Source organism: Trematomus bernacchii, unplaced genomic scaffold, assembly GCF_902827165.1.
Source record: "Trematomus bernacchii unplaced genomic scaffold, fTreBer1.1, whole genome shotgun sequence".
Lineage (NCBI taxonomy): Eukaryota > Metazoa > Chordata > Actinopteri > Perciformes > Nototheniidae > Trematomus > Trematomus bernacchii.
This window is the reverse complement of record NW_022987620.1, coordinates 552,848-565,396: the sequence shown is the minus strand read 5'-3', so window position 1 is coordinate 565,396 and position 12,549 is coordinate 552,848. Positions and strand designations below refer to the sequence as shown.

General features: G+C 41.1%; 1 protein-coding gene across 1 annotated transcript in view; it reads right to left on the bottom strand.

Annotated features, from left to right (window-relative positions):
- The window catches only part of slc7a10a (solute carrier family 7 member 10a), a 30,770-nt gene that overhangs the window by 15,214 nt on the left and 3,007 nt on the right, over positions 1-12,549 (bottom strand). The window contains exons 2-3 of the mRNA XM_034132707.1: positions 9,064-9,268; positions 6,052-6,203 (exon numbers count right to left, since the gene is read on the bottom strand). Of these exons, the coding sequence (XP_033988598.1) occupies positions 6,052-6,203; positions 9,064-9,268 (357 nt within the window). The remainder of the gene's footprint in view (positions 1-6,051; positions 6,204-9,063; positions 9,269-12,549) is intronic.

The window sequence follows — 12,549 nt, the reverse complement described above, 5'->3', positions numbered from 1 at the left end:
AGTCAATGGAGAAACTCTTCAGACTTGAAAAATCTTCATGCCACTTCAACTGCTAACTGTTCCTTCATACTTTCACTCAGAAACCTCATTCCAACTTTAAGATGTTACACATCTTTCTGACATGATTCGTATTAAACAACTTTTAAATCAGATTCATACTTTTAGAGATATTAAACATTGTTCAGACCTTGGTAAAGAGGCCTTCTTCAGATTTTAACATTAGTGTGTATTGCGCAGCTCGTTAAGGCTAGAGTGCGTGATGTCACAACTAGAGTGGAGGACAGCTTGAAATTTGCCTTCATATTTCTTTTTAAACCTGCCATAAATCCCAAACCCTACACTCCTGAGACATAATTTTTCATGAGAAACGTAGGAAAACATCTCGTAGCTTTCAACATGTCTCCATTAAGAACCATTGTAAATTCAGGCTGATCTTTCCTCACAGCAGCAGCCGCACACCTTTAGTTAATCTACCAAAAAGGCCACATTATTTACCCGAATGTACACAAAAAGCACACTTCAGATGCTCAGGGTCCTTGAGATGCTTCACGCGTTGAAATTTCACTGATATCTGTTACGGTTCTTCAACAAAACGTTCACATGTAAGAGGTTTATCTCTCATTCAGAACAATGGAAAGGCTCTCCTCTCACTGATTACTGCACATCACCATGGAAACCTTTGATCTCTGGGCTCAAGCAGAGGTGTTTCGTAACGTCGTTAGCTCAAACATAAACATCTGTGTGTTGGAGATATGACATGATGATGTCATAACTCCACTTGACATGCTCAAAACGCCACCAAACATCACATGATGGTTAACACTGTGGCCCTGAATACATCGAATCTGATGTTACGTAATGTGGTGTTACTATGGCAACGCATCCCTCGCCATAAAACACGATGTCGCTGTAACTCCAATGGACACGGTCCGATCCTCCCCCAAACTTCACTTGTATATCACCGGTCCATGCCTCAACAGCTCTATGCCAAATCTGACATCTCACCATAGGCTGTTTCCATCCCTCGCCATAAAACACGATGTTGTTGTAACTCCTATGAAAATGGTCAAAACAGCACCAGACTTCACATGTGTGCTAACAGTCCAGCCGTGAAGACATCTATGTGACAGTTTTGAGATTTCTTCAAATGTCGTTGCCATGGCAACACAATGCTCACCATGAAACACGGTTTTCTCATAACTTCAGTGAATGCTCCAAACGGCCCAAAACTTCACAGGTTTGGTAACGATCAAATCAAATCAAGTTTTATTTATAAAGCACATTTAAAAGCGATTTTTGGTCGAGCCAAAGTGCTGTACATGTAATAAAAACACATTACTTCAATCACAATAAAAGACAATAAATTACAACATATATATATAAAAAAAAAATAAAAATAAAAACACAAGGAAAAGTCAGGAGTCGTGCTCCGCTCTAACTAGAAGGCCAGAGAGAAGAAGTGTGTTTTTAGTGTAGATTTAAAAACCCCTAGGGTCTGGGCCGACCTCACATGGAGGGGCAGAGTGTTCCAGAGCCTAGGGCCAGCTGCTGCGAAGGCTCGGTGCCCTCGGGTTTTAAGCCTGGTCTTGGGCACTACCAGCAGCAGCTGGTCAGCAGACCTTAAAGCTCTGGCTGGGGTGTAGCGCTGGAGGAGTTCGGCTATATAGGCCGGAGCCAGCCCATTTAGGGCTTTAAAAACAAATAAAAGGATTTTAAAATCAATTCTGAACCGAACTGGAAGCCAGTGTAGTGAGGCCAGAATTGGGGTGATGTGGTCACGTTTTTTGTGGCCAGTCAGCAAACGTGCAGCTGCGTTTTGGACTAGCTGCAGGCGTTTAATTGAGGCCTGGTCCATACCCACATACAGAGCGTTGCAATAGTCCAGTCTTGAGGTAACAAAGGCGTTAATAACCCTTTCTAAGTCATTAAAAGATAAATACGACTTGGTTTTGGCCAATAGTCTTATTTAAAAAAAGCAGGATTTGACTACGGCAACGTATGCAGCCATCAACACATCTAAGCGTATTATGGGGTGTCATCAAATACCGTTGCCATGGCGACAGATCATTCGCCATCAAGTTAGTTCAAAAGTTTGCAGTTCAAATATTCTGCTGCTTTTCCAAGCCTTTTTACTTTCTTTTCTTCTCTTATCACACATTCAAGCCCCCAGTGGTCATGTATAATTTCAAACTAAATTCTTCACTTTCTTCTTACACATTACATTTCAGCATAGCAGTTTAGCGTCACATTTTCAGCATAAAGCATTCCCACTAGCAATTTCTTCAGGAATTGCATTCTCTAGTTATGAATGTTGTTACATCAAGGACGGAAATTAGGATGAGCACCAACGGTCAAAATTATTTTTTCCCTCCCAGAGCTACCAGCGCAGCGCCCCCCCCCAGATCTGGTTGTCGCCTATGCCAAAAACCGGCCCTGTTTCTAGTGGTTGTTAGGTATAATTTGAAGTAAATGACATTCTATTTATTGCTGGAAAATGTGCAGTTTTTGGCAAATTCCATATAGTAAAACGAATGAATATTTGACAGAATAAAATAGTAGCACACAGTAAATCTCTTGAAATGGGAGTACTAGACACATGACTGTGCTGCTATGGGCTGACCAGGGCTCCTATTATTAGAAGAACACTAACAACCCACAACTACACACAAATACACACCTAGGCCACTTGTCACATTCTTACAGTACACTGAAGGAGGAGAATGGAGGGGGCAGACTCGCATTCATAAACCTGTCACTAAGAACATTTCTGTTGACATACCAAGCTTCAATGAGCCCTAGCTGTGCAGAACAACAATTAATCCAGTTAATCTCAGAAAGTCTTTCAGACTAAGACGCTGGAAAACACTTTTCTCCCTGACAGCCAATACACTTGAACTTTCCTGAAATGAATTAAAACGACATAACTGTTTGCCTTAGGGCAGATTTGATATGACTTGACAGGTCTTCATTTCTCTCAATCTACGGTTTGTGGTCCTGAATTTGCCTAAAGGGCTTTTTTGATGAACACTACCGCAGAGTGACTCACTGTATATAGAGTTGTGTAAACTAGAGGCTACAGGAACATGTGACCTTTGAAAGAAAATAGCAATCCATGTTTTTTTCTCATTTAAGTCTGCAAGGGGGAGATTTATAACTAAAAGTATGTTATTAAGATAAGATAAGAGTGACATATCTCTTGTTGGTGTTTGAGGATGCTGGAGCTGCTTTGAAAATACTTTTTGAATCTGTTATCAGGGAGCTGTGGAACCCTGCTGATTCAGTCACAAGCATTGAAGCTTATGTAACAGCTGATCACAGATATGTGACAGCACTCTCACTGTGAGAGGAGAACGGAGGCGGTACCGAGCAGCCAATGGGAACACCAAACATCCAACCAGAATGTCAGTTGGCCAATGGGATCCCCCATCATTGACGTGCAAGGTGTCCTGCCCATATCCTGTTTCCATGGTGCTCAGAGACAGTGTCACGGAAACCACTTGAAACAATGCACAATGGCGTAGACACACCCTCTCATTAGCGGCGTCCACAAAGGCTGGCACCATTATCTAGTCTGACACTGATAGTGACAAAAACACACAACTCGTACTACATTCGAGAACAACACAAAAACACTCAGAGTTGGCCCCACTAAGCAGCAGTTGTAACCCTCTGTCGCCAAAAATAGTGGAGGTCCACCCACGTGCTGTGTAAATGCTAACCCCATCCCAATATGCACGCGCTCTCAGGCACAAATATTCAGCCCTCTCCCGTCAATCCCCCAGTTTCCTGACCAGATACATGCACAGTCTGCTTTAGCTTCTGGCTATTTAAATACAGATTGCTGTACTGTACAGCGTTTCATGGAAAGGCGCGAGTCAGATTAGAGGCTGGAAGTAGAGCACAGCGTTTCATGGGGAATTATCAAATGACAATGACAGCCGAAAGCAGACTGTGAACTATCCCAGTATTATATTAACTTCAAAGGATGAGATGATGGTAGCACGACTTGGTTTGCAGACGTTGTTTTATCCTTGTATTTCTGCGTTTTTTCCCCTTTCTTTACATTCATAGAGGGTCTCCCAACCAGTTGGCCACAAACTGACAATACGTTGGTCATTGTTTGTTTATGTTTATCCTGCTTGATGGACACATTTGATCTAGACTACACTTTCAAAGGATGTCAGAAAATCCATTTACGAGTCTTAGATACAGCTCCATTCGATGCAATTGACACATTTAATTTGGAAAAATGAATGGATTGTGTCTGTTTATGATATGGTGTAAGGTTGGTTTCTATGTTTCTATGATATAGTTAACAACCTTAACAGATAATCCCTGTTTTTCCCTTTCATGTCCCTTTTAATCCCTGTTAAATCCTATATTATTACCTGTTTCCATGCTTTACCCTGTGATGCTTATAGGGTTGATCTAGGAAAAGGAAGTTTACCTTACTGGGAGACACTCTAGGTCATAGAGTCAGGTGACCTCCTTAAGGGATGACATAACTAGAAGGTCTGAAGTGTGAAACAGTAAACCGGGATTTCATGATGACACAGGCAGCGTGACAGCGAGGCAAGCGGCCAACAGGAATGCAATGAGCCAGCCACAGTATCAGGTCACCAACGTGTTCCTCTGAAACTGATTTATGCCTAATACACTTCCTCCAGCAACAAATCCTCTTCCGTCAACTCAAGCCTTTTTTTTTAAGGCACTCAACCTAGACACGCTGGCCCACGTCAACCAATTTGTATGTTTGCATCATCAATAAAAAATGTCCTTTCCTGTACTTTTATTATTGTTGGCTTCAAGGAAGATTACATTTTGGAAAATATTCTTATTCGCTTTGTTGCTGAAAGAAGGTTCATATTTGTATTTTGTGCCTACTGTGACATGTCTCCATGCTCTACCGTTCAAAAAGGTCTTTATTTTTTTTCATACTGCCTGTGCTGCAGCACCTCTTTTCACCCTCTGTCTGAAACCAGAGCCCAGTCTGCTCTGATTGGTTTGCTGGCCTGTTCTGTTATTATCAATCGCTTAGAGATGTCTCGCTCCTTAGCATATCACGTACAATGTGTTGAAGCGCTAGCCAATAACACGAGTGTAATATAGTGATGTCACTCAACAAAGGAGTCAAAATGGAGGCGTTTCAGGCAAAAACTAATCAGAATACCTTTATTCGTCCCACATAAAAAAAAATAATAATATAATAAAACATATTAAGGACCCTTTAAATATGAACTAACCACCAGGACATAGTTATCTTAGCATAATAATAGAGACTGTCAATGTTGATGTTGCACTGAAATCAAGGCTTGCTGACTTTAAATATAATACAAATAAGTGGTGTCTTTGCCCTGGTAAAACAATGTGCTTTTAAGTTTTCAGTTTGTTTGGCATTAACAAGAAAAATGTGGTTAGCATTAGCAGCATACTAAGGCTGTCTAACTTGTTAATTATGATTGATTCATTACAAAATGTACAAACTCCACTGTCATTTTGCCATACTATCAGGGACAGTACATTTCCAACCTGTCACCCGTCTAGAAATTATGCTAAATAGTTCAAAAAAGACCACAAAACAGACGCTTTTCAACCAGCTTTGTATTGTTACAATGTGGGTGGAATAGGCAAATGGCAAATATTTGTCTTCCCCTCGTGTTGCTAGAGGTCCCTGCTCTGCCCCTTATCAACTAATCATTGTAAATATAAAAATGTATTGGTTTGCAATGCTTCCTTTTCAATTATTACATTTGCGACAATAATGTTGAAAATATTTCCAATCAAATATTGATCTATGCGGTGTATATATCAATTACTTAATCAGCATATCTTGTAATCTCATTGGTTGAAAGCCCCAGTAGGTTCTGTTGCTGAACAGAATGAGCCAACTATAGAAACAGAAGCTTTATCAATAGAAAATGTGTGGAAGAAGCGCCAAGAGTTAGGGATATAGATGACCTCTGGGAATACCAGTTTGGAAACATAACGGTAAAACACCAAACCAGAATAACTCATGAATAATGACTGTGAGGGCTTTAGGCTGTTACTCACGGACACAGATGGTGGCGAGGAGTCTGGTGGCGATGTACGGAGGAAGGCACTCCGGGAAGGCCGGCTGCAAGACGTAATTTGAGAAGGTGAGCGCGATGACCGCCAGCGTGGTCGGATACATTATAAGGACTGCACTCCATAACAACAGGAAGCTACGGGACAAAGAGACAAAACAAACAGTATTTAAATGCGAGAGTAAAAGGCCTTTGCCGTGATTTATTTTATACTTCTGCTACAAACTTTCTGCTACAAACTGTAGTTGGTCTCTGTACTATAGAGCCCTGGAGTGGCCATAAAGAGAAAAAAAGTATATTTCTGTATGTGTGCAAGATGTAACTTGTGCCCTAATTTTAATTAAATTGCTCGCACATTTTGATGAATTCTCAAAAGATAAGTGTAAAACCAGCATGACCTCCTTTTTTATCTTTCTCCAACAGCAATTGGACATGACATGGAGTGGTATACATTAATGGATTAAGGAACTGAAGCACTTCATTGGATTAGAGGGCATCCACTTGACTGGGAGATGATATGGTGTTCACAAAACATGAAGCATCCCTTAGCATACCCTTGTGCTTAGACTTACAGTTATAGTTAAATTAATATTTGGGAATGCAAGGATGTGAGGCTTTTTTTGGGGTATTCCCACTGTGCTACTCCTAAATGATACCTTCTCATTGAAATGAATATGAATATTGGAATCTCCATGCGGGTCTCATTGTTGCCAGAAAGGTTGCTAGCTGTAAGCTGGAAACCTCCACATACAGTTGGGAACGAAGAATACATACTTGCATATGTCATGATAATGAATATGGCCAGTGGCGGCTGGCCCATAGGGGCGCTAGGGGCGCCGCCCCCCCCTCTTCCCACATGTTTGATTGTCATTAAAAATTTAAAATAAATAAAAATATATATTTAAAAAATATATCTATTTTTTATTTTTATTTTTAATGAACATCAGTAAAATGTATAATCTACAATAAAATCTAGTTTAAAATTGTGTTACGATGTCTAAAGTTACTGATAAGTCACATGTTTCCTGCCTGGCCGCAGCGTGTATCATTACCCTCTCTCGTCTGGGCGCTAAGAAAGGAGCCCTCAGCCAGTGCAGCAGCAGCCAACACATTGCTGACTGTTGCTATCTGTAAACTATGCCGCCGAAACATAATTTCAGCCAATCAGCGTTGTCAGATCTGATGGTCATAGGGTGCCAATTTCAGCGCCCAATGCAGTCTGTGAGTTGTTTGGACTCGTATCCAAGGTGACGCTACAATAGTTGATGAGGATGGCTGCGTCTGCAGGTGGAGACTCCGGGTGCTAGTGGATCGCCGGAGCTGTAGATTAACATTTACATGCTTATTGTAGTTGTAAGGGCAATGCCTGTAGCACCATGGAGCATATGTGTGGGCTGGACCTGTATTTTACAGGAAAGGAGTGAGCAGAGGGTCGAGTTGTCGATTCTTGTTCAGTTTTCTGTGACTATCTTCCTCACCCTCTCAGACTTTGAGTTGCGCGCGCTACTAAAGAGACGCGCTACCATGGAAACCAAACAATGGTGTAGCTGTATTAAAGTCCGAGTGGAAACAGTCGTGAGTAAATCTGATTTTGTCAGAAATCGGGAGAAATGCGGGAGAAATATGACCCCGGGAGGAAACCGGGAGAGGGCAATGAAATCGGGAGTCTCCCGCAAAAATCGGGAGGGTTGGCAAGTATGACACACACACACACACACACACACACACACACACACACACACACACACACACACACACACACACACACACACACACACACACACACGCACATAATGTTCGTATTTAGTCTCCTGATTTTAAATGGGAATTAAATCATTTGAGTGTTCCCAAAGCACCAGTGTTCTGCAGTTTGTGTGGGCCTGCTGTACTGTTGCACAGTTTAGTAGAAACTATGTCCAGGACAAGGTATTTGGAAGTTTTGGAAGATTCAGAGCTAACCACACTGAAGATTATGGATTATCTCATATTTTTAAGCCTCAATTTGTCCTTCCCCCCCCCCTCTAACATCACCAGAAGTCATAATTGAAGGGGCCATTTCTCCCCCCGGACCCCCCTAGTATGGTTTGGTCACCATTTCCATAGCCCCACCAAAAATATTTTCCACCAGCCGCCACTGAATATGGCGCTATCAGTTGTGATATATTAATGGTGTTTGAGCTGGAGCTATTTTAGTATGGAAAATGATGGCTGATAAAATCAAGATATTGCCAAAATCGTATTGTCATATTTGGGATATTTGTGTCCGACAAACATTCGTATTGTTTTGTTTATGTCTGAAGCAAATTCATGCCTACTACATCAATCCAAAATTCTGAAACAATTTGATTAAATTGAGGGCATTTATTTGATCTTTTGCACACCAATTTGTAAATCCTGGCCTCAATGTTTTTTCCTCGCAATGGCCGCTCTGCTCTGTTCTATACAGCTCCACTGCAGAAGATGATGTTGGGTGACTTTCTTTAGGGCTTCTTGGCATCAGTTACAAGATACAGGTGCTGAGACATGAGGATGAGACAGTGAAAAAAATCAGTGTATAGCAGATGGAAACTGTTGTTGAAAACAGAATATAGTATTTTGATCTTACTGTGACTTGTTATTCTTTGTTTATTTGTCCCCTTTCAAACGTGAAACTCAATGAGCCACACGGGTCTTAACATGTGGCTCCACAGGAATACACAGTGCAAGGCACATTTGGGCTTCTTAGTCTTACAGTGCTGCTCTGTGATCAGCTGACGTATCACATGACCAGATGAAAGTCAAAAGACCTTTAGAGCCGATTGGTTCAACACAGGCAGTCCTTAAACCAGCGCTCTTGTGTACACACACCGGGCGGTTAAAGTGTAATCCACAACAAGGGAGTAAAATGCTGGAAACTAACAGTCAACATGAAGAAAAAGCTGTTGTAAAGTAAAAACTACTGTTGTAGTTTAGGCACAGCAACGTAAAAACCCTAACCAGACAATACAAAAGTACTCACCCCACTAGCCCTCCAAAGATTTCTGTCACGTATGAATAGTCTCCTCCAGATTTTGGAATGGTGACACCCAGTTCAGCATAGCAAAGGGACCCGAGGGCACAGATCCCCCCTCCACAAACCCAGACGATGAGTGACAGACCCACCGAGCCTGCATGCTCCAACACGCCTTTAGGAGAGATGAATATCCCAGAGCCGATGATGTTACCTTAGGAGAAACCAAACATATGGTTATTTACACTTGCCTAAAAACGTCTGCAGAAAAGGTCTACCTATAGAACACACAAAGCCATCATATTTAAATGGAACATTTAAACCCTCCAAACATTGTTAAGGAAATGTCTTTTTGTTCAACTTAATTATAGCTGTCCAAATACAGGTTTTTCTTCTGACTCTGAGGCTGAACAAACAACAAAACAGACGTGGCCAAAAAAAACCTGTAAAAAACAGGTGCAAAGAAATCCCACGGGTCTTATTAAAAAATCACAACCATTTGAAAAGAAATCTCTAGGGATTTGTTTAAAGTGTGTTTGATTTCATTTAGAAACTTAGAAACCTACAAAGATCAGCTACCATTTAATGTATGTCTGTCTTATGGAGTACTGGATGCATCTGTTAAATTGGTTTTGACGTGGTTTAGGTTTTGAACTATTACTGTATATTGACTCTAGTATCAACCAAGTCAAATGAAACGAGATCAAAGTAGATATTGTAACTGTGGAATGTTGGATGACAGAGAAGTCTAACGCAAGGTTGCAGTAAAAAATAATGGTAAGAAAACGTTGAACTTTGTTGAAAAAAGCAATTATCTTTTCTCTATAGAGACGGCAAATGTGTGCAACCATACTGTACAGCTGCAATACCTATGACATTGCAGGCCGCACATTATAAATTGCAGAGGAATTTCAACAAGGTCAGAAGATACAAATTCATACAACTTTTTAATTATTTAAAAAAATTTACATTTTGGAGTTGGTCACAAAAATGTTGTGTGTGATCACACAACCCTTAACTTTGACCAACAACATCTCAACAGCGAAGCCTTGAGTTGAAGTAGGCGTTTGGGCCCTATTTCATAAAAAATCCTGAGATGCGTTTCTGAGATGTCAGGTTTACGAGAATAGGCCCGAGGGACGTACAACCCAAACGGATACATGCACTCTAAGATACAAAATAAATATCTTTGTTTGTTTTCAGTCATTGAGTTTTGCGGCAGAGCGTAGCCTGAACTTTAACTACAGATATACTCTGAACTCCATCGCAAAAATCAGAAAAAGAGTAGTGGAATTCCCCGAACCGTTTAGGACGTTGTAGTTGTGTTGTGGCCCATCCCTTTGTTTATTTTTCAGTTTGTGGCCATCAGTGAAAAATGTTTGGACACCTCTGGTCTAACAAGTCATACAGGCAGTATGACTTGTTTGCCATAGAGAGCGAATGGAGGTGATATCCTATCTTGTTCAACCGACTAATGTTGTTATGTAGTAAAAACATGGTGCTGGCTCTTCTGTCCTGACACTGGGATACATGGATGTTTCCTGGTTGTTCCATTGGCTAAGGCACACACTAGAATTCAGATCAAGTACGGCACTATGTCAGAACCCCTAGGAAAAGAAAATACAAAACAAATACTAACATTCATGAGAAAGACAACAAACAGCAGCTGTCCATGTAAACCCTGTTTTGCACTATGGTCCATGTTTTTCTCTTCTTTTGAGTACTTTTGGACAGAAAGGGGTGTTCTCAACAATATATGACACTTCCCACTGTAAACACTTTAGCTGTTGAAACTCACGCCATCGCAGTTTCCCTGTTCGTGCAGCTCTGAATGCGCTCTAATGATGCGGCAGGGAAGAGGAAGTCCGAACAGTGCATCTATCACTGTCAGATTTGATTGTGGAGGCCACGCTGAGATGCAGAGCCGTTATGTAATGCCTATGTTGTGTTTGTTATGTCATAAAGTTTGGCAGCACAGCTGAAAGTGGGATTCAGACTCCTACAGACCCGGGTCGTTATCTCGAAAATGACCACTCAGATTAATCACCATTTTACTAGAAAAATGGACAAGAGGAAATAAATTCTCCTAGTCAAACAACAAAGAAACCTCTCTTATTTAAACCCTCGTGTGGAAGTGATGTAATGACAGTAGGTGCATGTTTTTTCTTTCTCACCATGGATGTGTCTTACCAGTAATAACAAGCATGTTTGCAGGTTCAGCAGGAGTTAAGATGGGGCTGATAAAATACGGGATTAACGGTAAACCTTGGTTGCACAATTGTGATATTTTAAGTATCCTATAGCGATGCTTCATGTGGTGAGAGCCATGGTTTGCATTTTGCATTTTATACACTGGGATTTACTGTCTCGCACTGTGTAAGCAGTAGTAGTGCACACAGAGAAAGCAGCATTACTTGGCTTACTTGGTTGGCTATGTGAGTAGGCTGTATCTGGTGGGTAGAAGCATGACTCAGGTTGTAATGTGTGTACTTGCCACGCAGGCTTCACTCCGTCTGTGTTCAACAGGAAAGACTTGGCAGGCGTTCAGTAGGCTCTCAACCTGAGTGATTTGAGCACTCATATCACACTGGCGATATTAAATTAGAACCTGTTGGAGCTCTCGGATCAACAGTAAAGCACAGTCAGAACTGTGGGTGTACAATGAGCTTATACCAAAGGATTTGTAATGTAAGACATGCAAAGAACAAAAGATGGAGATAAACAGGCAGGCAAGAATGAGTATAAACTGGAACTGTATCAGTCTCTCAGTGTACAATAGAAGTGACCTTAGTTTTAAAGATAAGATTTTAAAATGATAACATGACTATTAAAGTGCCACACCACAGCACCTTCTTTGTAACACTCTTCACAGATTCATATTTCACCTTCAAGAAGGATCTCATGCAACAGATTTGTTAGTCATTTGATTTAAATATGCATTACCATAACGCTCCATGAGCTGCAGGCAGGGGGGGGGGAGAGCTTACTCTGAAAACCACATTTAAACAGGCTATAATGTTCAACATCTCTCTTCAACTTCCAGCCATCTTGGTTTGGAGGGGTCCGGGGTGTAGGAATTTATAATTTGCAGATCTCAACTGCAGAGCTACACCTGGGAGTCATACAATAAGGAACCATGGAGGGTACTCTCACATTCCTACAGCTTCTCTCTTTCCTTCATCTAGTCTACTGAAACTCTATTGGCATGTCATAATCAGTCCTTTCATCCAGCATGCTGTTGATTCATATTATAAGGTGAATACAGTCAATGGGCTATAGATATATATTTTGATTATCCAGCCAACATTTAGTTTCCTATTCTAAAAAATGTAATAAACACTCCGTAATACACAAAAAATGGTTAGAGGTTAGTTGAAGCGACAGTCCACCCCAAAATAAAAAAAAACACATTATACCTCCCACCTGTTTTATCTCAATCTACACTGCTTTGGTGCAATTTGCTCTGTGGCCCAGCCTCATCGCCACTATACTGGA